Below are 24,300 nucleotides of genomic sequence, written 5' to 3' on the forward strand. Positions count from 1 at the left end.
CTATAAGGGTGTCAGGGGCCATACTCCCAGGGTTTCTCCAGTCTCTGTCAGACCAGTTAAGTCTGGTCTTTTTGTGTGTGTAAGTTAGAATTTTGTTCTACATTTTTCTCCAGCTCTGTCCCTCTCTTGTGATCTCTGTCAGAGCAGTCAGTGGTGGTATCTGGGCACCATCTAGTTGTGCTGGACTCAGTCTGGTGGAGGCTGTGGTAGTTTGGTCCATTAGTCCTTTGGGCTAATCTTTCCCTTGTGTCCTTGGTTATCTTCATTCTCCCTTGCTCCAGACGGAGTGAGACCAGTGGAGTATCTTAGATGGCCGCTCACAAGCTTTTAAGACCCCAGGCGCTACTCACCAAAGTAGGATCTAGAACATTTTCTTTATAAACTATGTTACGCCAGTTCAGCCCCCATTCACTGGCTGGTTTTTGGAAGTAGATTGCCAGGTCTTTCTTCCTAGTCTGTCTTAGTCGGGAAGTTCTGCTGAAACCTGTCCAGCATCACAGCAACACACAAGCCTCCACTGACAGATGGGTGGGAGCTGCGCATGATTTGCATGGACTGGGAGTTGAAGCCAGATCTCCTACATGGATGCCGAATTTCTACCATTGAACCACCATTGCCCCCGTAACAAAGGATTATTATCCATCCCAAAGTGTCAGTAGTGCCCAGGTTGAGAAACTGTGATCTAAATCAACACAAAGAGAAAAAAAAAAGTGTTCTGCAATTCTCCTACCTTAACAAACCAAACTCTTCATTTTTCCGCATGCCTCCCAGCCTCCGCCCACCGTGCGTACTTCAGTTCCTCCAGTTCTCGTAATAATGGCCGTAATGCACTCTACATTCACTTTTCTTCACTTACTCTTGCATCCTGAGCTTTTCTACCTCGTGCCTGCTCGTCTTCATAGTTACCGTTTTTAATGGATGTGATATAATACTCTAGGAGGTTGAGACCCCGTATTTTACCTGACCAGTCCGAGTTTCTCATTGGCATGTTTTTTGAGGGACACGCTAAGCGGGCTACAGGTGATGGGAGTGGCTTGCAAGGCCCTCCTGGGCCAGCCGCCTCCTCCTTCTCCAGCCCAGGTATCAGCATCATAGTCTTCATCATCAAAAGGCCTTTATGAAGCGCCTTGGTGAATATATCCCGGCCTCCAGGCTGGGGGGCTGGGAGGAGCTTCTGCAGACATCTTCCCACCAGCCCCTAACATCCGGGGCTTGCTGGCTCAGACAGATAGCATATATGTCTGCCCACCACAGAGGCATCCAAAGGCTGGGCTGTGGTCCCCATGTAGAGGGTACAGAGCCAGATCTTTAGGCGACGTTCATGCCAAGAGTAAGTGTGTCTGGGCTGCAGACAGGCTAGCTTCCCGGAGGGAGCCTGGGCCCTGCCTTCTCCCCTGCAGCTGCCTGGAGGCTTCTTAGAGGACCAGGGATTTTAGAAACCATTGGGAGGGAGGGAAGGAAAGGGGGTGGGGGGAGAAGGAAAGAAGGAGAAGGGAGGGAGGGAGGGAAGGGAAGAGAGAGGAGGGAGGGGACAGGGAGCAGGTCAGTGGGCCTCCAACTTGGGGTCAAGTGCCCCAGGCTCCCAGTGCACAGCCTAGGAGAACACCAGAGGTCCGCAGAGCTGTTCTTCCTCAGACTCCCACGCCCCTCCCCTCACCAGCACCCGTTCTTCTCCCCGCAGGTGTTCCATGAGCAGGGCATCATCTTTGGCTACCGGCACCCGCAGAGTTCGGCCACTGCCTGCCTTCTCAGCCTTTTCCAGATGAACAATGAGACCCTCAACATCTGGACTCACTTGCTGCCCTTCTGGTATCTCCAGGCCCCCTTGACTAGTCTGTCTCATTCAGGAGCCCCGGGAACTGGGGATTCTCTGAAACACAGCTGGGTTTGGGAGGGCGGAGACTCTGAGCTGGGATTTTGCCCTCCCCCCATCCCCATCAAAACCGATGCATGGGTGTGGAGGTGGGTGATGTTGGAGCCTGTCACTGGGATGAGCTTTAGGGCCTGGGCTGTGGTAGGATTCGAGGTGCTCCTGATAGCCCCCCAGACTTGCCCAGCTCCCCTGCCCTAGTGCCTGATGGGGTAATATTATTTTCATTTCCTTTGGTCTTGGAGGGTTTCTGGGTCTTCCAGAAGCCCTGGTTAAAATGCCTGTAACCTGAGCAAGTCACTTCACCTCTCTGAGCTTCACATGTCCCCATCTGTGAGGCAGGTATGGTCGTTGTCCCTCCCCAGGGTGCTGTGAGGGTTACGTGAGAGGACATGGGTAAAGGCGCTGGGCACAGAGCTGTGGACCACCATGATGGCTCTGGAGGCACTTTATCAGGCGGCACTTGAGTGGCGCCAGCTAAGTGTGAGGCTCTGGGGAGTACTTACACAGAAACGGGAGCTGCAGAAAGGTGAAGAGGGCCTTGCTGAGAAAGGTGGGGCGGAGACCAGCTTCACATGCCTCACAACTTTGCTTACTGAGTGGACATTGGAGATGGGGTCAGAATGCAGAAGGACCTCACAGTGTGTCAGAGCTGGAAGGACCTCAGAGGTCATCCAGGTCACCCTCCCTTTCAGGCCACTGTTGGCTGACATATGTGTGGCCTAAGGAAGAGGTGACTTGCTTATATCACCCACCACATTGTGGCAGAGGCTGTCTCTGGACTCCCACTGCAACCATGTTGAGAAGCTGAGAGTAGGAGGGACCCAGGGAGGGCTGTGATGGGAGACGGCGCCCAGGAAGGCCCACATGCTTATTGGTCCAGTTGTGAGGATTTTTGTTTTTTTTTATGTTGAGAGGTAATCCATACTGAAGGCTGTAGTCTTTGCTCTTCATCAGTAAGTGCTTCAAGTCCTCTTCACTTTCAACAAGCAAGGTTATGTCATCTGCATATCGCAGGTTGTTAATGAGTCTTCCTCCAGTCCTGATGCTGCATTCTTCATATACTCCAGTTTCTCGGATTATTTGCTCAGCATACAGACTGAATAAGTATGGTGAAAGGATACAGCCCTGATGCACACCTTTCCTGATTTTAAACCACAGAGTATTCCTTTTTTCTGTTCGAACAACTACCTCTTGGTCTATGTACAGGTTCCTCATAAGCACAATTAAGTGTTCTGAAATTCCCATTCTTTGCAGCGTTATCCATAATTTGTTTATGATCCACACAGCTGAATGATTTTGCATAGTCAGTAAAACACAGGTAAGCATCTTTCTGGTGTTCTCTGCTTTCAGCCAAGATCTATCTGACATCAGCAGTGATATCCCTTGTTCCATGTCCTCTTCTGAATCCGGCTTGAATTTCTGGCAGTTCTCTCTCAATGTACTGCTGCAACCACTTTTGAATTATCTTCAACAAAATATTACTTGCATATGATATTAATGATATTGTTCAATAATTTTCCAAATTCTGTTGGATCACCTTTCTATGGAATGGGCACAAATATGGATCTCTTCCAATCAGTTGCCCAAGTAGCTGTCTTCCAAATTTCTTGGTGTAGACGAGTGAGCACCTCCAGCGTTGCATTCGTTTGTTGAAACATCTCAGTAGATATTCCGTCAATTCCTGGAGTCTTGTTTTTTTGCCAATGCCTTCAGTGCAGCTTGGACTTCTTCCTTCAGTACCATCGATTCTTGATCATATGCAGCCTCCTGAAATGGTTGAACATTGACCAATTCTTTTTGATACAGTGATTCTGTATTCCTTCCATCTTCTTTTGATGCTTCCTGCATTGTTCAATATTTTGCCCAAAGAATCCTTCAATATTGTATCTCAAGGCTTGAATTTTTTCTTCAGTTCTTTCAGCTTGAGAAATGCCTAGCATCTTCTTCCCTTTTAGTTTTCTAACTGTAGGTCTTTGCACATTTTGTTATACTTTGTCTTCTCAAGCTGCTCTTTGAAATCTTCTGTAAAAAGTACACATGCTAATAAATTACAGCATTGCACAAGGGAATGGAGTCAGTTTCTTCCCCAGGCGCCTAGTTCTCCCTTGGTTGACCCACTCTTGCCCGTTCTCCCAGAGCTCTGCTTGGGGCGTGTGAGCATCTAGGACATACGTGCTTCCCCGGCCCCGGTTCTTTTCTCCCGGTGCTCTTTCCCTTTGCAGTAGAGCATGGACACCTTGCCCTGTCAGCACCTGCACATCTCTCAGGCTTGAACAGCTGCGTGGTATTCCATTCTATGGATGAGCCAGAATTGATTGAGGCTGTTTGGATTTCTGTGCCTCTACAGAGTGCTGCCTTGTCCATCCTTGTGTGGGGGTCTTTGGGCTCCTGTGCGAGGATTCCTGGGGGATGGCTTCATAGCTGTTTTGCAGCCCAGCCAAGCTGTCCGAGGCACACCCACTGTGCACAGCACCCCTACTCTGTGCTGGCTCTGAGGGATGATTCCAGTGGAGCAACATGGAGTAGCAGGAAGGGCTTGGGAAGGCCTGGATTAAGGTGCCCTAAGGAAATGGGGAAAGGAGCCCTAGTGGTGCAGTGCTTAAAGCGCTTGGCTGCTAACCAAAAGGTGAGTGGTTTGAGTCCTGCAGGAGAAAGATGTGGCAGACTGCTTTTGTAAAGATTACAGCCGTGGATACCCTATGAGGCACTTCTACTCTGTTCTATAGGGTCGCTATAAGTTGGAATCCACTTGATAGTAACAGATTTGGTTTTGGGTTTTTAAGAAATGGCGGTGGGGCAGTAGTGGTTCAGTGGTAGAATTCTTACCTTTCATGCAGGAGACCCGGGTTCTATTCCTGGCCAATTCACCTCATGCGCAGCTACCACCCATCTGTCAGTGGAGGCTTGTGTATTGCTATGATGCTGAATAGCTTTCAGTGGAGCTTCCAGTAAGACAGACTAGGAAGAAAGGTCTGATGATCTACTTCTGCAAATCAGCAGTGAAAACCCTCTGATTTGGAGTCCCTGGATGTCACAAACGGTTAAGCGCTGGACTACTATCAGATAGGTTGGTGGTTCAAACTCACCCAGTGGCAGCTCCGAAGGAAGGCCTGGTGATCTGCTTCGAAAGATCACAGCCTTGAAAACCCTATGGAGCGCAGTTCTACTCTGCACACACGGGGTTGCCATGAGTTGGAATCAACTTGACGGCAACTAACAGCAACAACACCGGATGGCTCGCTCGTGCACTGAAAAACCCTATGGAACACAACAGTCTGTTCTGCAGCCAATTGTGGGGATGGCCCAGGCCCAGGCCCAGGCAGCATGGGGTCCCCATGACTTGGGGACCGACTCGATGGCAGCTAACACCACCACCAAGAATAAGCTTGAGATGACAAAGAGATTTTTTTTTTTAAGTCGTATTTTATTACGTTTTCAGTGAAGGTTTACACAACAGTTTAGGTTTCATTCCACAAATTCTACACAAATTGTTCAGTGACCTTGGTTGCATTCTTCACGATGTGTGAACATTCTCAATATTTCTGGTTGGTCCATTTCTATTAATCTAGTTTCCCTGCCCCCTTATATTCTCACCTTCGTTTTAAAGGAAACGATGACCCTTTGGGCAAAGGAATATGTTTTGAGAAACAGGAGATTGTGTAAGCTTATTTCTGCTGGGACAGGAAGAAAAAGCCCTCCAGCATAGCCAGAAGGATTTAGCAATGCTCCTTCAGATCCTTCGACAAACACTTTATAGAGCCTCCTTTCCTGGAGGAGTCAGTGGAAGAGGAAGAGCCATTCCCTAGGAACAGTTTACAGAAGTGGAGGACTCTACAGGCAGGGCCCCCAGGCGTGGGTTAAAGGTTAGGCAGATCTGACGCAGATCTGTTCAGTATCTCTGCTTACAGATGGAGGCTGGAGATTTGTGCTTGGCTCAGAGACTGCTGTGGGCCCCTCAGAAAAACGATTGCAGTCTTAGTGGAGGAATACTGTGGACGAGGAAGGAGAAGATAGTTCTATTGTCCTCTAGATGTCCCAGACCCCACGTGGGGCATTGCTTCTGTGGGAGGAGCTTTCCCAAAGACAAACCACAGGGATGGTAAAAGGTCAGATCCGGATCATGTGCATGATGGTCAAATGAACTGGGGTTATTTAATGTGAAGCTCAAGGGTACGGGTGTGTGTGTGAAGACTTCCTTAAAAATTTTGATGGGTTTATTGTCTGTAGTCCTGATGGGGAGATCTAAGGCTGATCAATGGAGACAGATTCCGGTTCAATGAGGGAGAACCTTCTCCAACACTCACAGCCACCTTGGGAGGTGGTGAGCACCCTATCCCTGGAAGCATGCAAGCTGAGGCTGGAGAATCATTTGGGCAAGATGCTGTAAGAGGAGAGGGGAAAGAATGAGATAAACCCTAAAGGCTCTTTTATGTCCCTTCTGCCTATTCCCAACCTATTGCCTCCCAAGTGAAAAAGGACCTCTGTCCCCCCTCGCCTAGCTTATAGCATTTCACCAAAGTGAGAACAACTAGGGATTGGTCATCCCAGGGGCATGGAAGACAGAAGAGAGGCAGGTGGAGTGCATAAGAGGAGCCCCCGCCACAGAGGGTGAGTGGGGCCATGCTCTGTTCCAGGTTCTTCATGTGGAGGTTTGTGACTGTGCTGTATGTGACAGATGTCCAGAATGACAGCTACTCCTGGCCTCTGCTTGTGTACATGGGCACCAGCTGCGTGTACCCCTTTGCATCCAGCTGTGCACACACCTTCAGCTCTATGTCCAAGAATGCCCGACACATCTGCTACTTCCTGGACTATGGTGCTGTTAACCTCTTCAGCCTGGGTACGTGAGGCCCTGCTGTCACCTTCCCCTCTCTGTGAATGGGCCACTTGGCCCTTCCCCCCGTATGAGTTGGGGTCACCATAAGGCTTTGATGGGTTTGCACAAGCGTCATGGGACTACTAGTGCTCCTGTCCAGGTGCCTGATGAGTGTTCTGTAAGAAACTTCTCCAAAGGTGTGCTGGTAAATGTTCACCACTGGCTCTCTAGGGAAGAAAGCCCTGATCTGCAGTGTTTGCTGATGTCCCTGGTGTAAATACTCCCACCCTGGCTGATATGAAGCTACCAATAGGAAATCATTGAGTGAAGAATTGGGAAGATGTATGCACCATCCATGTAATTCTGCTGTACAGATACAGTAGAAGCAAATTGGGTGCTTCTTTTGTGAATGTAATGTATTTAATGTAAGCTTATGCAGTTTACGTTTTGATGACGGCTTTTAACTGATCGCAAGATTTCTGGAACTTTAGCAGTTGGCGCTCACAGTCCAGGATGAATGACTGCAGCCCCTCAGTGCTGCTCCCTGTTGTGCCTGGTAGAGAAGCTGAGTGGGGTCGTGAACGCCATGCCCCGAGGCTTAGAGGAATTAAGAGATTTGCCCAAAGGCCCGCAGGAACTGAGTGGTGAACCTAAACTGATAAAGCTGGATGTTAACACCTCCAACCTCCTGGTCTTTTCCTCCAGCTATGATGCCCCTGACCCCTGCCTCTTCTTCCCTCCTCCCGCTTGTGTTCCCTGCCCATCTGCCAGCATCCTAATTCTAGCCTCTTCCTTCCTCCTGATTCTGCTCTGGGTGTGAAACCTCGCTATTGCCTTCCCTTGTCCAGGAGGAGGTTGTCCACTAGGAGGGGCCCACCTCCATCCTATTTCCCCTTCTCTCTTTTCCTTCACAGCCAGTGTTGTAGAAGTCACACACACACATACTCACAGGCACACACACGTACACACATACACTCACACACACCCACACATAGACACATACGCACACACATGAAATATACACGCACCCAGAGACACGTGCACATGCATATACATACATACACACAGGCACATACACACACACACACACACACACACACACACACACACACACACACACTGCACTGTCCTTATCACCTCACCTCTCACTTCGCAATGCTCTGCTATCTGGTCCCCACCATTCACTCAAACTGTGGCTGCCGAGGCCCCAACCTCCTCCGTGCTGTCAGAAGCAGGGCGGGCTTTTCTGGCCTCATCTTCTGGGATCTCCTGCCAGCCTTTGATGCGGGGGCCCCTCAGTCCTCCTCCACTCCCTCTCTGTCTTTGGCCTCCCGGCCTTCCTTCTGCCCCTTCTCACTCATTCTTCCCCTTCCTCTGCTGTTCCTTATAGGTGGGCGAGTGGAGAAGCTGTCCTCAGACCTCTTCCTTACCTTGGGTGATCCTCTCCATGCCCACCCTCCGCTAACACCTCTGGGCAAGGTGCTCCCAAGCCCCATCTCTAGTTTAAGGTGCTCACCTGAGGTCCAAGCTGTGGACTGAGACTGCCGGCACCTTCCCAGTCCCTGCCCCCAGATCTCCTCCTCCTGTAATGTCCCTCCTGGCTAGTGGTTCTCCCTCCCACCTGGTCTTCCAAGACCCAGATCTGTAGATAATCCTCAAGTCCCTCCTCCCCCGCCCTTCCTGACTTCCTCCATTCTGTCCAGTCAGGGTCAAGCCCAGCTGAGTCTCCCTCAGAGTCCTCAAATCGGCCTGTCCCCATGCCCATCACCTGAGCTGTTACCACACCCTCCTGTCTGCCTGTCCGTCCTCCCTCTGTGTTCCACGCAAGGGCACGCATGTCTGAAGCAATCACTATGTGGCAGGCACCCTGTGGAGCATCTGACGTACATCGCTGAGGGCAGGATTACACGGTGCTGACAGGCTCAGATTCTGGAGCCAGACTGCCTGGGTTCAAATCCTGCCACTGCCCCCTAATTGTATGCTCTTGGGCACATTTCTTAACCTCTCCAAGCCTCAGTTCTCTCATCTGTAAAATCGGCACGATTTCTTCCTTGTAGGGTTGTATGACATTACATGAGCTTATATTAGTGAGGCACGCAGGACAGGGCCTGGCACTCAGTAAGCCTCAGAGGGGGAGGTCATTCCTGTGACGATCTCATCAACCCTGACAGACATCCCCTGAGGTGGGTACCACTATTATACTTGTGTTCTCTGTGAGCAAGTGAGCCTCGTGAAGATAAGTTACTCAGGGCCACTCAGCTGATAGTGGCAGAGCCAGGGTTAGTACCCACCCACACTGTCAGCCCCGCTCTGGATTGCCTTCACTCGGCTCACCATGGTCTCCACTCAACATGGACCCTGTATGGACCCTGTGTCCTGTCCTCCCTCCCTGCAGGGCCTTCAAGGCGCAGCCCCTGGACCCTCAGTGGCCCCTGCTCTGGGACCTTCCTCCAAGCCCTCAGGCCTGGATCCACCTCTGTGGTTGCTCTGATCTCGGCCCTTATCAGCAACTCCATCATTTCTCTCCCCTGCTGGGAACTACTCCCTGAGGACAGGAGACCTGCCTTTCCTCTTGGAGCCCTGGTGGCGCAGTGGTTAAGAGCCCGGCTGCTAACCAAAGGTTGGCTGTTCAAATCCACCAGCTGCTCCTTGGAAATCCTATGCGGCAGTTCTACTCTGTCCTGTAGGGTTGCTGTGAGTCGGAATTGACTCGATGGCAATGGTTTGGTTTTTGGTTTATTTGGTTTTCCAGCCTGAAGCCCCATGTTTGGCTTTGGGAGGTAGTCAATAAACATGAACGGAAGGAAGGTCCACCAAGTCAACTGATAGCACCTGTTGATTCTGCCGCTGACATTTGCTCCGTCTTCTGCAGCCACCTTCTCTTCCCCTTTCTCACTCCTGCGACACTTGTCCAAGCCCTTACTCCCTTGAGCATGGCATTTGCTCCCTATTCCTCCCTGGTTTCCAGCTCTTCCTGCCTCTAAACCATCCTATGCACCTTCACTAGGTTTTGGTCGTATGAGTCCCCCACTCAAGGACTCTCAGTGGCTCCCTATTGCTGAGAGAGGAAGTGCACTTTCCTTAGCCCAACAACCATCTGCTCCCATGTCCTGGAAGATCTCTGCTGCCCTCCTGCACCTGTTAGAGTCCTGCTGTCCTTCTGGGGCTGGGTTCCGAGATCAGCTCCTGTGCCTGGTCCTTCACCTGCCCTGAATGCCCACCTCACCCTCCTGCCCCCTGCCAGACTCTGCTTCCTGTTGCAGTTCCTGGCAGGATCTGAGGCTCCCTTGCTCCTGTATTGCCCACAGAGCGTGGCATACACCTTGCCCATAGTTGGCTACCATTCAGCATACATGGAGTAAATGCTTCCAGGTCCTAGCATCAGGCAGAGGGAAGAGCTAATCTGTCCCCCTGGAGGCAGCTCCCAGCCGAAGTCCCCTGAGAGAGAGCATGTACAGGCATGGCAGTCCTCAGCCCTTTTGCCCATTTGACCCCTTTGCCTGTATGGCCCCAGGAGCATCATCAACTTCACTAGACTCCAGCTGCCAAACGGGATAAAAGGCAGAGGCTGAACTGTCCTGGCCGAGGCCTATTTCAGCCTTGAGCTAGGATTCCAGGGTTCTTCATGTTCTTGTGATAACAGGTGACCTTAGCCTGATTCCTCAGGCCCTGGACTGACAGGAAGGAGCCCTGGTGGCTCAGTGGTTAAATGTTCGCCTGCTAACCAAAAGGTTAGCAGTTCGAACCCACCAGTCACTCTGCAGGAGAAAAATGTGGCAGTCTGCTCTCAGAAAGATTACAGCCTTGGAAACCCTATGGGGCAGTTCTACTCTGTCCTATAGGGTTGCTATGAGTCAGAATTGACTCAAGGCAACAGGTTTTTTTTGTTTTTTGTTTTGAGCGGCCAGGATTGGGCTTCCTCTCCTAGAGGGGACCTCGGCAGGTGAGGGCACCTACAGAGCACCGGGTCCTGGCCCCTCTCTCCAGGTGAAGTACACCTGAGCCCTTTGGAAAGGACCATCATCTCCCCTGTTCTTCTGAACAGAGGCTTCAGTAAAAAGGTCTCTAGAATGTTCTTAGGTAATCCTTGTCTCACAAACCCCCAACCTAAAACAAAACCAAACACCGTATTCCCAGCCCATTGTATGCAATATGCCTCAGAACGGCAAGGGCCCCTTCCCTCCCATATTGATCTGTCCACAAGGAGCCCCCCTGTTTTTTTGGGTGGGTGAAATGTTCCTACTCTGAGAGTAAAGCCAAGCACCCTGGGGTTGTAATCATGAGCGATAGCGTTTAGTTAAAAGCTGGGGACTCTGTCCCTAAACTGCCTACGTTTGAAGCTTGGCTCTGTTACTTTCTAACTGTGTGACCCAGCTGAGTTACTGAACCTCTCTGTGCCTCCATTTCCTCATTTGTAAAGTGAGGATAAGTGCAGGATGTATGCCAGAAGGTTGTTGTATGTGTGGAGTACATGAGTTAATATCCACAAAGTCCTTGGAACAATGCAGGGCCCGTAGTAAGTTCTCAGGAGAGGATTTAGGTAGGTGGAGAAGAGAGTGGAGGACATTCTGGGAAGGGTGATGGCACAAATAAGGATGCAGAAGCAAGACTACTTGTGGGCCTGTGGGAATGGCGGGGGCGGGGCTAGAGGCTGGGGATGGCGGGGGCGGGGCCAGAGGCTGGGGATGGCGAGGGCGGGGCCAGAGACTGAGGATGGCGAGGGCGGGGCTAGAGGCCGGGGATGGCGAGGGCGGGGCCAGAGGCTGGGAGAGTTCTTCCCGAGAGGCCAGATGGTGTTGAGTCCTGGCTTCTCTCCCAAGGTTGGTCTTTCTTTCCCAGGCTCAGCCGTTGCCTACTCTGCATATACCTTCCCCGACACGCTGGTGTGCACCACCTTCCATGACTACTACGTGGCCCTGGCTGTGCTGAACACCATCATCAGCACCGGCCTCTCCTGCTACTCCAGGTACCTGTTCTTTCTGATCTGCGATGGGGGTGGGGGCCTAGCATGCAGCTCCATGGCCTGCTGGAGGGAACAGCAGGAGAGGCAGCTCAGCACGAGGCAGGGAGCAGTGGAAAGGGCACTCAGGAGCCTGGGACTCAGTTCCAGATGGACCTCCTGTTCCTGGGCAGGGCTGGCTTCACGGCATGTGACCCTGTTCTCAGAAGGACCCTGCTCTTGTTTTAATGCTCTGCTGTCAATGTCTTAATAACGTTTGAACAAGGGGCCTGGCATTTTCCTTTTGCACTGGGCCCTGCAGATTATGGAGCTGGCCCTATTGCTAGGCAGCTCACTTATCCTCGTTGAACCTCAGTTTGCTCATCTATAAAATGCGGGCAGCACATCTACCTTCTGAGGCCATGTAAGGAGGACAAGTAATATACCCAGAGCACCTAGTGCGTAGGTGGTCCATTAATAGTCGCCGAGGGCCTGCCTCTACACACATGCGCTGGCTGATGGGTGACACATCCCCAGGGGAAGCCCCGTGGCCAGGATCCCGCCCAGCTCACTGGCTCTAATTCCCTCTATCTTTTCCTTTCACTCAGAAGGCTCACTGGAGTGTAAGTGCAAGAGGCTTTGTTATGGGAATCCCTACTATAGTTTATTCAGTTTGTGGCACAGGGGTTAAGAGCCTGGCTGCTAACCAAAAGGTCAGCATTTTGAATCCACCAGCCACTCCTTGGAAACCCTGTGGGGCAGTTCTGCTCTGTCCTGTGGGGTCACTATGAGTCAGAATCAATTCGACACAGCAGGTTTGGGTGATTTTGGTTGGTAAAGGTGAGCTGCCCAAAGTTCTAGTTCTCTGTATGACTTACAAAGCCTCACACATGGCTGTGCTGGGGTGACAGCCGTCTCCATGGTGCCAGGGTGCTGGGTACTTCCTGCGGGGGGACCTTCGGTGCCAGGTCACACCTGAGTCGTACCCCCATCCCAACCCCAGGCCCACCTCAAGGCCACAATTCCAAGGGGCCCATTTGAGTCTCCCTACTTAGAACCACTGCAGGCCTCAAAAACGGATTATTGCTTGTGCCCCTCTGTTCTCTATCCCACCCCTCCGGGAAGAGATGGGGAAGGAGGAGTTGCCCCTGTAACTTCTCCAGGATGATTTCAGCTCCAGCTTCCTCTGGTGACACTCAGGTTTTACAGGACTGAGAGAGAAGTAGGCACATTTCACAATCTTGACAAACTGGTTTATTTGTTTTTTAATGGGAAGGCTAGATTCTTAAACAGCATCAGGAACACTTGCCCCAACTTGCCTTCCGCTTCCCAATCCTGGACAGGCTGGGAGTGCGGTGTGAAAATCCGGCTTCCAGGTGCAGCCTCAACACCATTTTTTGTGTTGCTTTATTCCCTGCAAGTGCCTGGGAGTGAGGGGGAGTAAACACTCTCTTCCTTCTTCCTGGGGATTGCAGAGCTCCCCTAAAGCTGAGAGGAGATGGGGCAGACCCGCAAGACTGGAAACTAAGACCAGATATCATCATGGGGTTATTATTTCCTTCTCCCCCAACTCCTCGAGGACTCTGGCAATTGAAAGCTCATATTAAGCACCGCCTCTGTGCCGGGCAGGGACTGGGAGGGCTGCACTGATGATGGAGAGGGGAAGAAGGCCCAGCACATATAGAAAAGACACAACAATGCTAAAAGCAGCTCAGAGCCCTGGTGGCATAGTGGTTAAGAACTTGGCTGCTAACCAAAAGTCAGCAGTTCAAATCCACCAGTCGCTCCTTGGAAACCCTATGGGGCAGTTGTACTCTGTCCTGTAGCGTTGCTAGGAGTCAGAATGGACTCGACGGCAACAGGCAGGCAAAAACAGCTCGGGAGGGAGGACATGCGCACAGGGCCCGGGTGTGTGGGTGCATGGTCAGGATGTGGGCCAGGCACCTGGACACACCCGGATCTGCTCCTTGGACCAGTCATTGTCCCTGTGTGGTTGGCTCCTGCAGGGCCGTATAGCTGCAGTGTTTGGGATGTAGGCTTGGAGGGAGGAGAGCACTGCTGGCTGAGGGGACAGGGAAGGCTTCCTGGGTATGGAAGAAATAGTCCCCAGGGTTACTGACCCAGGACCGGTTTCCTGTGAACACTTGCTGCTTTTTGTTATTGTTGTTGTTAAGCTCCACGAGCCACCTAGAAGCTCCCAGGGTGAATTTTTCCCTTCTAGCCAGGAGTCCTCCCTGCTTGTTCAGAGACAATGGATGGGCGCTTTGGTACCTTTGGGTCAACTTGTCTGGCAGGGCAGCTTGGCCAAGAATCTTCTGAATGCCCGTGTTTGGAGGCCTCTCCTTGTAAATGTGGTGGATTCTTTTTATTTATAAGGCTCATCTGTGGCTTTTTCACCCTTCCTTCCTCCTTTCCTTCCTTGCTTCCATCCATTCATCCATCCACTCACCCACCCACTATCCTTCCTTTCTTCTTATCCTGCCTTCCTTCGAGGATCCATTCATCCTTTCATCCATCCATCCACTCACCTATCCTTTCTTCCTTCCTTCCTTCCTTCCTTCCATCCATCCGCCCACCCACCTACCCACCCACCTGATATTCCCTGAATGCTGCTGTGCTCCAGGCACCATTTGAAGACCTGCAGATTTCAGCAGAAGTAAAGTGCAGCCCTTGCCCTCCAAGAGCACCCAGTGCAGTTGGAGAGGCAGAGCACAGCTCCCCCAGGAAGCCCAGGATGGAGCCATCATTCGCTTTAGAGTGAACAGAGTGTAATACAAATAATGATAATACCAAATAATACCTGCTTTGATATACAAGGACTGAGGCCGACCACTCTAGCAGAGCCAACCGCCTGGACAAGGGTGAGGGGCTGGAGAAGATGAGATGTGATTGCACGCACCAAGGAGCATCATAGTTGCCAAAGTCTGTGAGGCTGAAAGGGGAAAAGTGGCTAGAGAGGGGCTGTGAAGGGAGGCTGGGGATTTGGAGCACCTCGTGTGCCCTACCAGGGACTGGCCATTTAGTCATGAAGGACAATAATCTTCCTGGAAAGAGAAGTCCCATGGCCTCAGCCTCCGTGCCGTAAAGGGCTTCTAGGTGTGTTAACACTTGCTGGAGCAGGACTGAGGCTGTGCAGGACCAGAAGGGAGGAAGGTGGCAACCACCACATTCTCAGAGCCAGATGGAGGGCGGTGTGTTCCCTTCTGTCGGCCCTTCTGGTTCTCTTCTCACCTTGTCCTCTTCCCTTCCCATGTTTGTGGTTTTCCCCAACCTTACAAGTCCTGTCCTATCTGTTTTCACTTCCTGTCCTTGGTCTGAGGAGTGAGAAGGATGACTCGTATGCCTGGAGTGACCGGCTGGCTCCATTAACAGCAGGAGAAGCAGATGGGGTGGGGTGCACAGGCCACTCGAGTCCCAGATCTCAGTCCTGCCCTACCCAGACTTGCTGTGTGGCGCTGGGATGGTCACTGCCCCCTCTGAGCTTCAGTGTCCACACTTGTTGAGAAGATGTCCTCTGGGCTCCATCCGTCCATCCATCCATCCATCCATCCATCCATCCACCTTCTTCCATCTTCTCTCCTTCCTTTCTCCCTCCCTCCCTCCCTTTCTCTCTTCCTTCCTTCCCTCCTTCCTTCCTTCCTCTTTCCCTTACTTCCTCCCATCCATCCACCCACCTGACATTCCCTGAATGCTGCTGTGCTCCAGGCACCACGTTCAGACCTGGGGATGCAGTGCTTCAGCGTCTTTCTCCGAGATCTCTTTCCTTGCCATCCTCCTCCTCCAAGCCCCACCCTGCTGACAGGGTCAGCCCCAGAGTGGCCGGGAGAGGCCAGAAAACCACCTACCCCTTCCCTGAGCACAGGAGACCGCAAGCTTTCCAAATGCTTACAAGAAAATGATGTTGGAAATTGCACTCATTCTACTACAATACACACCGTTAAGGTAAAGCTCAACATACAGAACGTTGTAGTCCCCTGAGTGGTTCTTGGTTCTTATTATCATGGAATGGGAGTCCCTGGGTGGTACAAACAATTAATGTGCTCTGCTGTAACCAAAAGTTTGGAGGTTGGAGTCCACCCAGAGGCACCTTGGACAAAAAGCCTGGCGATCTACTTCAAAAAATCAGCCATTGAAAACCCTGTGGAGCATCATTCTGCTCTGACCCACACAGGGTTGCCATGAGTTGGAGCTGACGTTTCGGCAGCTGGCCATGCAGCAGAACCTTGGGTGGTGCAAACCGTTTGTGCTCCACTACTAACCGGAATGTTGGCAGTTTGAACCCACCCAGCCACACCACGGAAGAAAGGGCTGGCGATCTGCTTCCATAAAGATTACAGCCAAGAAAACGCTGTGGAGCAGTTCTACTCTGTAACACAGGGGGTTGCCATGAGTTAGAATCGACTCCATGGCAACCGGTTTTTGGAATAATGGAATCTAGTTCAAATGAACATGTTGCAGAAAACTGCCCTCTCATTCTGTGGCATTCGAGAGGGGACATGAGAGGTTACATGACTCTCTGTGGTGCTTGGAACAAGGTGGGGTGAGGGAGGCCCCAGCCTGCTCATCCCTGTCGATTGCCTGCAGAGCCCAGGAAGGAGTCCTCATCCCTTTCAGAAAAGTTACTGTTTGCTGTACATCACAATTGACTGTAGTCACTTTTTCGCTCATCCATCCAAGGCATCCGACCTTTGATTTTTTGGACAAATACTTGTTGAGTGAAACGCCTTGTGGTCAGCTCTGTGAGGGAGAGATGAATTTTCTTCCCAGTAGGAAGTGAGCTTTGTTGTGGGATGACGCTGGGGCGGTTCAGGGTGGGGGGCATGGAGCAGACCTGGAAGGGGGCTTGGAGGTCAGAGCTGGGTATAGAAGGTTCTAGGATAAATCTTGAGGTCAGGGAGCTCGACCAGATGGCAAAGTGCTGCTAGTGCCTGGGCTATGGGCAGGCATGTGGAAATAGCCACGTTTCTGCAATTCTGCAAAATAGGAAACCACCAATAAACAACAATAAAACGTCCATAACCCCCCTCGCTCCCATGCCTCTGCCATGAAAAGATTTTTCCAAGTCACAGCCAGAGACCCACTAGCTTCAAGCACTAGTTCCAGAATCCTGGTTGCTAATCCGTCCATGTTTGCTGCAACAAGATTTGCCAGGTTTTACAACGACTAGTATTGAGTCAACCGTCTCTGAATGAAGGCGTTTCTGAAACCAGTGTTTTCCGGCAGCCTCCTTCTGGGCAGAGGAGGCCTGACTCCCCAAAACTAGTCCCTCCATGCGGGGCTGCAAGGACTGCCATAAGCGGAGGGCTTTGGAAACTTTGAGGGCAGGAGGTGAGGGGCTGCTTTGGAGGCTCTGGTGGCGCCTGCCTCATTTCCCGAATCTCTGGCTTTGGCGACACCCTGTGGTCAAATGCAGAATTGCACCTTAGTGTTGGGAGGCCCCTCTCTAGCTGCTGGCCTTTCTGCCTTTTTTTCTCTGTTGCTATCGCTCTCCTGGCCTGCTTTTTCTCCTTCTTTCTCCTTTGTAGACTCGGCTTTGCAGCTGGAGAGGCTGGTCCGTTTGCCCCTGGGGAAGCACTTAATCGGGCCAGGTGGAATGTTGTCTCAAGTCACAGGAAGTCCACGCTTTGGGGGATGATCCTGACCAGCCAGAGCCAGCCTTCTTCGTGTGTAAGTTGCACAGAAGGAGCACGCTTTAACAGCGAGCCTCTTTTAATCCGGAAATCGCAGGCAGTGGCGGCAGCAGTGCACCTGGAAGGAGGGGGTGGGCCTGCCGTGGCTGGGCAGGGGCTGCTGGGCTAGGTCCAGGAGGCAGAGCAGGCAGGCCCTTGGGGTTGAGGGAGGGTGTTCTGTTGGTCCCTGGGTACCAGGGCATGTGTGGATGGATGAAGGCGGTGGTCAGAGGCCTGCTTGGCCTGATAAGGGGGGAAAGAGTGTGAAACTTGGAGCCAGGCAGGCCTGGGTATAAATCCTGGTTTGGCCTCTTAGCTCATCTGATGCTAGGCAAACCACCGAGAACCTGTCTGCTCCTTCCTGTTCCTATTTCCTGGTCCAGCATAGTTACAAGGTAGGGAAAGGGAGAAAATGGATTCTCACAACACATATTTTTTAAAAAGCTACCATTTAGGAAGGACTTAACTCTGTGCTGTGCATGTTCTAACACCTCGTGAGTATCATTTCATCCAGTCCTTACAACCAGCCTAGGGAAAGGTGTAGTTATTACCCCTGTGGTACACACCCGGATTCCAAAGCACACAAAGGCTCCGTGACCTGCGGGGTCACCGGTCATGAATGGCAGAGCCGGGATTGGAACCCGGTCCTTCCAGGTCCAACACTTGACGATCAATCACCTAAGTCACGGCACTGCCCCGCCCCACCCCTCTGGGGTTTGTGCTTTGTCCACGGCTATGGTTCTTGTCTGAGGGGATGATGAACTGAGGTTCCTTGTTCCTCTTCCTCCTTCTCCTTGAACTTCCTCTTTTTTCTCCAGCCAGCGCCTGCCTTGTGCTCGTCTGATTCCCAGGCTGGGTCAGGAAAGGAGGAGGAACATGCTGGTGGGCTGGAGGAGGCTGGGGCGGGTGGGGCCTTCGTGGGGCCCACAGCGGTGGCCCCGTACCCCAGCTCTTCATCCGGCTGCCTGTGCTCGCTGCCCCAGGGACTGGACGGACAACAGCAGCTTGGAGGACGCCCACGGGCTCAGGTTTCTGAGCTGGGCTGGGACGATCCAGCCATGACGAGACGGCCCCTGCCCTCGAGTTCCCACTGCCTGGAGGCGGAGGTGCAGCTTCTGGTGCACCCGTGGGGTTTATGGTCGTAGGAGACATGAGCAGCCCGGCCGCGGAGAAATGGGCCCGGGCTCGGGGGGAGCAGTAGGTCGTGTTTAAGGGAGAAAGGGTGGGCTCGTGGGCTGGGACAGAGAGTCTGGGGACAGTGGTGGCAACAGGACCCAGACCCCATCCCTACTGGAGAGCGCCATGAGGGGCAGACCTGTAGGTGGAGGCTGGGAGGGGCCCAGGTGCTTCCCCTCCGTCCACTGGCGCTTTGGAACAGTCCCCGCCCCCTCCCAGAACCTCAGCACCTTGGTGTTACTTGGAACCTGTGCTGCTGGGTAATCTGGCCTCGCCCTCCAGCCCTGGGGACACCAGAGACCCCAGAGCCCTGCAGTACACTGCGGTATTGAAGTGGGCACCTGCCCATGCTGCCTGGCCTTGGTGGTACAGCTTGGTCAACGAGAGCACTTCCTTACCTGAGCCTCAGGTTCAGGGCCGTGGTTTTGTGTGGACAGCTCCGCTGTCTGTATCCTCCATGCCCCTCCCGTGTCCTCTCGGTGTCCGTCTGTTCTGCCCCACCTCCGCAGGCCAGCTGAGGCCCCAGCATGTCCCGTCTGGGACGACTTGCCTCTCTCCCAGACAGTCAGCACCACTCTTTTCAATGTTGACGTCATCTGTCTTTGGATCGGAGGTGGCTGAGTGGGGAGGCATGATGGAGAGAAAGAATGACTTCACATTCACTCAGTTTCCCTAGGACAGTGTGCCTGTGGATGGTATTAAACGCTCCAGAACCTCCTCAAGTAATGAAATGCCTAGTTGAATTCCGGAGCTTCTCCGCAAAATTACCTGGGAGGCTCTGACTAGTTAGGTACATCTTAACCTTCACAGCATGCTTGGTCCAGTCCGAAGTGTCTGTCTGTTGGGGCCACCCCGCTGCCCCACCCGCCTCCTTGTCCATTGCTTATCGAATGTTTAAAAGGTTCTTCAGCAGTCAGGTAACTTGGCCCTTGAAGGGTCTTTCTGCCCAGTACCTCCTCCCTGGCTTCATAGATACCTTTGCTTCTCGTGGTGCCAGGAGATGTTATCCCCTGAAATCTTTTCATGTCTAGGGTTGAGTCCCTTCCATCGGGGCAGGAGAATTGGAAAAGGTTGGTGGAGATGCTGCTGGCCTCAGGAGGCTATGTAAAAATGCTGGTCCTCTGTTGATTATGACGGCCCTCAGTTATTTCCACTGTACAACTGTGTATTGTGTAATACACAGTATAGTTATTGTGTGTGTATATGTGTTTAATCTACTGAAACTCATCGTTCTCCTTTCTTCCCCCTCTCCTTCCTCGATTTAGGTTTCTTGAAATCCAGAAGCCCAGGCTCTGTAAGATGCTTCGTGTCCTTGCCTTTGCTTACCCCTACACCTGGGACTCCTTCCCCATCTTCTACAGGGTAAGGGGCCTGGCTACACTCCCTGGTGACACCAGCAGCCAGTTCTTTCCTGCGTTTTGGGGGTGGGGGGCAGCATGCTGGGCGCTGTAGACACGCAGAGTCAGGACACAGATGCTGCTGTAATGGCGCCTGCAAAGATGGCAGCCACAGAGGCCCCGACAAACAAAACGAGATGCACAGGCAGCCGTTGCTGACTGGGGCTCCGGAGCAATCACGGAGGGCTGGGCAAGGGAGGCAGCCTGCGGTTCAGGAGAGTGACTCTAGTACTTACTCGCTGCAAGTTCTTGGGAAAGTTACCTACCATCTGTATGCCTTGATTTCCCTTATCTGTAAAATGGGTATGATAATACCACTTTCTCTTACCCAGTGTGGGGAGGATTAAATGAATTAACATGTAAGCTACTGGCTTGTGTTAAGAGTCTAATATGTGCATTATTACATCTTATTATCAATTAATGTATTATTAATATTGAAGAAAAAAGTATTGTTGAAGGTTTTAAAGGATTAGATGGAGAACATTAAGGAAGAGGGTGTAGGAGGGAGAAAAAGAAGGGGGAAGGTCCATGCACTCTCAAGTCTCGTGGGCCTGAGCTCAAGTCCTGGCCCCACTGCTCACTGGCTGTGTGACCTCAGGCAGTGTACATAAGGTCTCTGAGCCCCTGTTTCCTCATCTCTAAATGAGGCTAACATTCCCCCCTTCGTAGGTGGTAGTGGGCATTAAGCAAAACAGTGGTTCTGAAGGGCTCAGCGGTGCCTGGCACACAGCCAGTGCTCAGAGGGCAGAGTTCCCTCCCCTCCCCATGGGTCTGCCTCGTGAGGTCCAGATAGCCATGCCAAGGAGAGAAGGGAAGGCGGAGCCGGCTCCCCGAGCTGCGTGGGCCTGGGGGAGACCCAGAGGTGGGGATAAGCAGCCCATTCCCCCACTCCTTCCTTGAGGGCACAGGCCCTGCACAGAAAAACACAGCTGAAAGAACAAGCTGGTCCCCTGCTCACCCAGTCTGCCTGATTCCAAGCTGTGTGCACTTCTGGCCTCGGCTGCATGGGACTAGGCCAGGCAGTGAGAGGGGCGGGCTAATTCTATTTAAACTTGTTAAGGGCATGGCCCTGAAACCAGCTTGCTGAATTCTGATCCAGACTTGGCCACTCATTAGTGGTTTGCAAATCACTTAGTTGCTCTAGGCCAGTTTCCTCACCTGCAAAATGGGGACCCTAGAGTTTGCTGAGGAGACCTGGTTGCACAGTGGTTAGGCGCTTGGCTGCTAACCAAAAGATCATTGGTTTGAACCCACCAGCCACTCCGCAGGAGAAGCACGTGGCAGTCTACTTCTGTAAAGATTACCCGTTGCCATTGAGTTGATTCCTACTCACAGTGACCCTATAGGACAGAGTAGAACGTGCCCCATAGGGTTTCCAAGGCTGTAATCTTTGCGGGAGGGGCCCTGGTGGTGCAATGGTTAAGAGCTCAACTGCTAACCAAAAGGTTGGCAGTTCGAATCCACCAGCCGATCCTTGGAAACCCTATGGGGCAGTTCTACTCTGTTCTATAGGGTCTCTATGAGTCAGAATTTATGCCATGACAACAGGTTTGGTTTGTTTTTTTTTTTAAACCTTTGCGGAAGCAGACTGCCACATCTTGCTGGGTTTGAACTGCCAACTATTCGGTTAGCAGCCAAGTGTTTAACCACTGTGCCACCAGGGCTCTTTCTATAAAGATTAGAGCCTTGGAAGCTCTATGGGACAGTTCTACTCTGTCATATGGGATGGCTATGATTTAGAATCAACTCGACAGTCGGTTTCGTTTTGTTTCTTTTAGAGTTTGCCTTGTGGTTATTGTTGAGGCTCAAAGGAACTGATGTAATGAAGGGCAAGGCCTAGTGCCCTCAGTCAATGGAAGCTACTATTGTTATTTATAATAATAATATTACAAAAACTGTACTTATGTTAAAACATGTAATGGCTGTAATTAACCCTTTTTGATGTCTCAGAAGGACTTCCAGGGATTTCTAGGCCTTAAAGTCTTAATTAGGAGTCCTGGGGTGGTGCAAAAGTTAAGTGCTCGGCTACTAGCTGGAAGGTTAGCAGTTCAAACCCACTCACAGGCACCTCAGAAAAACAGCCTGACGATCGGCTTCCGAAAGGTCACAGCCTTGAAAACTCTGTGGAGTACAGTTCTACTCTGCACACTTGGGGTTGCTATGAGTCGGAATTAACTCAACAGCAACTAGTTTGGTAAAGTCTTAATTAGGAGCCTCAGTCCTGCGGATGTGCTAGTTAAAAGTCAGTTCCAATGCTGAATATACCACTTTTTACTACATTTGCATTTTACTGCAAGAAAGAAGGGTGGCAATGTCTGTAATAGGATTTTCTTCTCCTTTCCTCTCCTCTCCTCTCTTCTCTGTTCTCTGTTCCCGCCCTTCTCCTCACTTCCCCTTCCTTTCTTTTTTATAATTAAATAATCCAAAAGGCTCTGATGAGCACTGAAAAAAAAAAAATTGCTGTGGAGTCAATTCTGACTCATAGTGACCTTATAGGACAGAGTAGAACTACCCCATGAGCACTGAGGGAATTAAAATACAAAGGCCTGGGTCTCAGTCTGTCACACTCAGCAAAGAATCCTGCCCACAGGGTCACTGAGAGTTCTCCCTTACAAGCCACAGACCCTAGGAAGTGAAGGCCTTGGCCTGTGAAGTCCATGTGTGTGTACAAGATGTGTGGGTGGCAGAGTCCCCACGGTCTCAGCTACAGGTGACAAGAGGAAAGACGGCCTTCCTAAGGTGTGTCCTCCACTCGAGACCTGACGTATGTTTAAATACCTGCAGCTGTTCCTGTTCCCCGGGGAGAGTGCACAGAACGAAGCCAGCATGTACCATCAGAAGCACATGGCCATGACCCTCCTGGCCTCCTTCCTCTACTCCGCACACCTACCTGAGCGCCTGGCTCCCGGACGCTTTGACTACATCGGTGAGTGTGAACTGGCCCTGCTGCTCAGGCCCTTCTGAGTGGGGCCAGGGGTCCCACCCCTGACACCAGCGCACCCAGCTGCAGAGAGGCAGGTATTGCGGGGAGAGAAGCATCTCTTCAGGAATGATGCCATCCCAGACACACGTTTTAAGTCTTTCACCAAGTTCTCCAGGCACGGGCAAGGGTAGAGCGAGACCGTAAGCTGACGGTGCCAAGGTGTGTGTAGTTGATGCACTGCCAGGTATGGTGGAGACAGATGGAGAAGAAGTGGGGCCCAGCACCCTAAAGCCTTCCTTTCGGGTATGAGGCCGGGGTGGTCCCATTATTACCTAGAACATGAAACCATGTTAAATGAGCGTCGAGGAAAGACAGGATGCCGATGGCACTAAGGGTACCAGACAGCAAGGGGCTGTGCAGAAGAGGGGAAAGTGTCTGTTTTGTTTTGTTCATGGCAGGCGGGAAGGGGCCAAGGGTTATGGCAGAGCAGTGGGTCTCAGGTGTGGGATCCAGACCAGCAGCATCAATATCACTTGGGAACTTGTTAGACATGTAATTTCCCAGGCCCCACCCCAGAAATCTGGAACCAGAAGCTCTGCGATGGGGCCCAGCAGTCACAGAGTCCGTGTGATTCTCCAGGTGAACCTGAGCTCACTAAAGTTTGAGAAGCATGAAGTCAAGAGCAGGTGTAGGAGCCGTGAGGTTTTCACCTGCTGGCTCTTTCTCACCTCATCTAGGGAAGGTGGGGCAGGGCTCTGCAGATTGTCTCCCAGCCCTGGGTCTGGGATGGCTGGGAGGAGGGCACCCTTGGGTCACTTTGGGTGATGCTGACAAGTCTTTGGGATGAGAGTTCCTTAGATAGGCTATTGTAGGAGTCAAAGGGTCAGTCATTGTCCCCATCTGGTGGTCAGGAACCTTGGCTGTTCCCCAAACCCATCTTGTCCATGGTTTTCCATCTCCTACCTATGAGCTGTGGCCAGCTTTGCTTTGTTGGATTTGGTTAGTGTTGTCTTCTTCTTCTCTGCTTCCAGAAGGGGTTTCAACTAGCAAAATGCTTATAGGGCAGATTTCAGAAAGGGAGGAGGACAAGAGGCCAGGGAATTGAAGGATGCAAGAACCTGCCCACCAAACCCACCTCCCCAGACATGCTTTGGTTAAGCAGAGGTAGCCACGGATGAGGTCTTGGGGGGCTGCAGGAAAACTAGTCCTGGGCCTGATTTCCAGCTCTCTGGCTTCTTAATAACATTTCATTTATTCGCTTATAGCACCTTCTCTTGGGCCTAGGGGTGCAGAGCAGAAAAACACCCCTATGTGTGTGTGGGGGGGGGATTTGTCAGACAGCATTAGAATCAGACAGGCCATTAACAAGAGCTGGCCGTGGGACTCCCTCTCCAAGGCTAGTCCGTGAGCCTCTATGGAAAGTGCTAGCCCTGGAATGATTGGTGTTGACCCACAGGAAGCCCCTCCCTATTCCTGTTAGGCAGGATTGCTGAAATCACTCTTCCTG

General features: G+C 51.8%; 1 protein-coding gene across 1 annotated transcript in view; it reads left to right on the plus strand.

Annotated features, from left to right (window-relative positions):
- Positions 1–24,300, plus strand: part of PAQR5 (progestin and adipoQ receptor family member 5) — a 91,442-nt gene that overhangs the window by 65,595 nt on the left and 1,547 nt on the right. The window contains exons 4-8 of the mRNA XM_012555035.1: positions 1,682–1,809; positions 6,508–6,713; positions 11,529–11,655; positions 19,739–19,835; positions 22,655–22,796. Of these exons, the coding sequence (XP_012410489.1) occupies positions 1,682–1,809; positions 6,508–6,713; positions 11,529–11,655; positions 19,739–19,835; positions 22,655–22,796 (700 nt within the window). The remainder of the gene's footprint in view (positions 1–1,681; positions 1,810–6,507; positions 6,714–11,528; positions 11,656–19,738; positions 19,836–22,654; positions 22,797–24,300) is intronic.

The sequence above is a fragment of the Trichechus manatus genome, unplaced genomic scaffold (assembly GCF_000243295.1).
Source record: "Trichechus manatus latirostris isolate Lorelei unplaced genomic scaffold, TriManLat1.0 scaffold00030, whole genome shotgun sequence".
Lineage (NCBI taxonomy): Eukaryota > Metazoa > Chordata > Mammalia > Sirenia > Trichechidae > Trichechus > Trichechus manatus.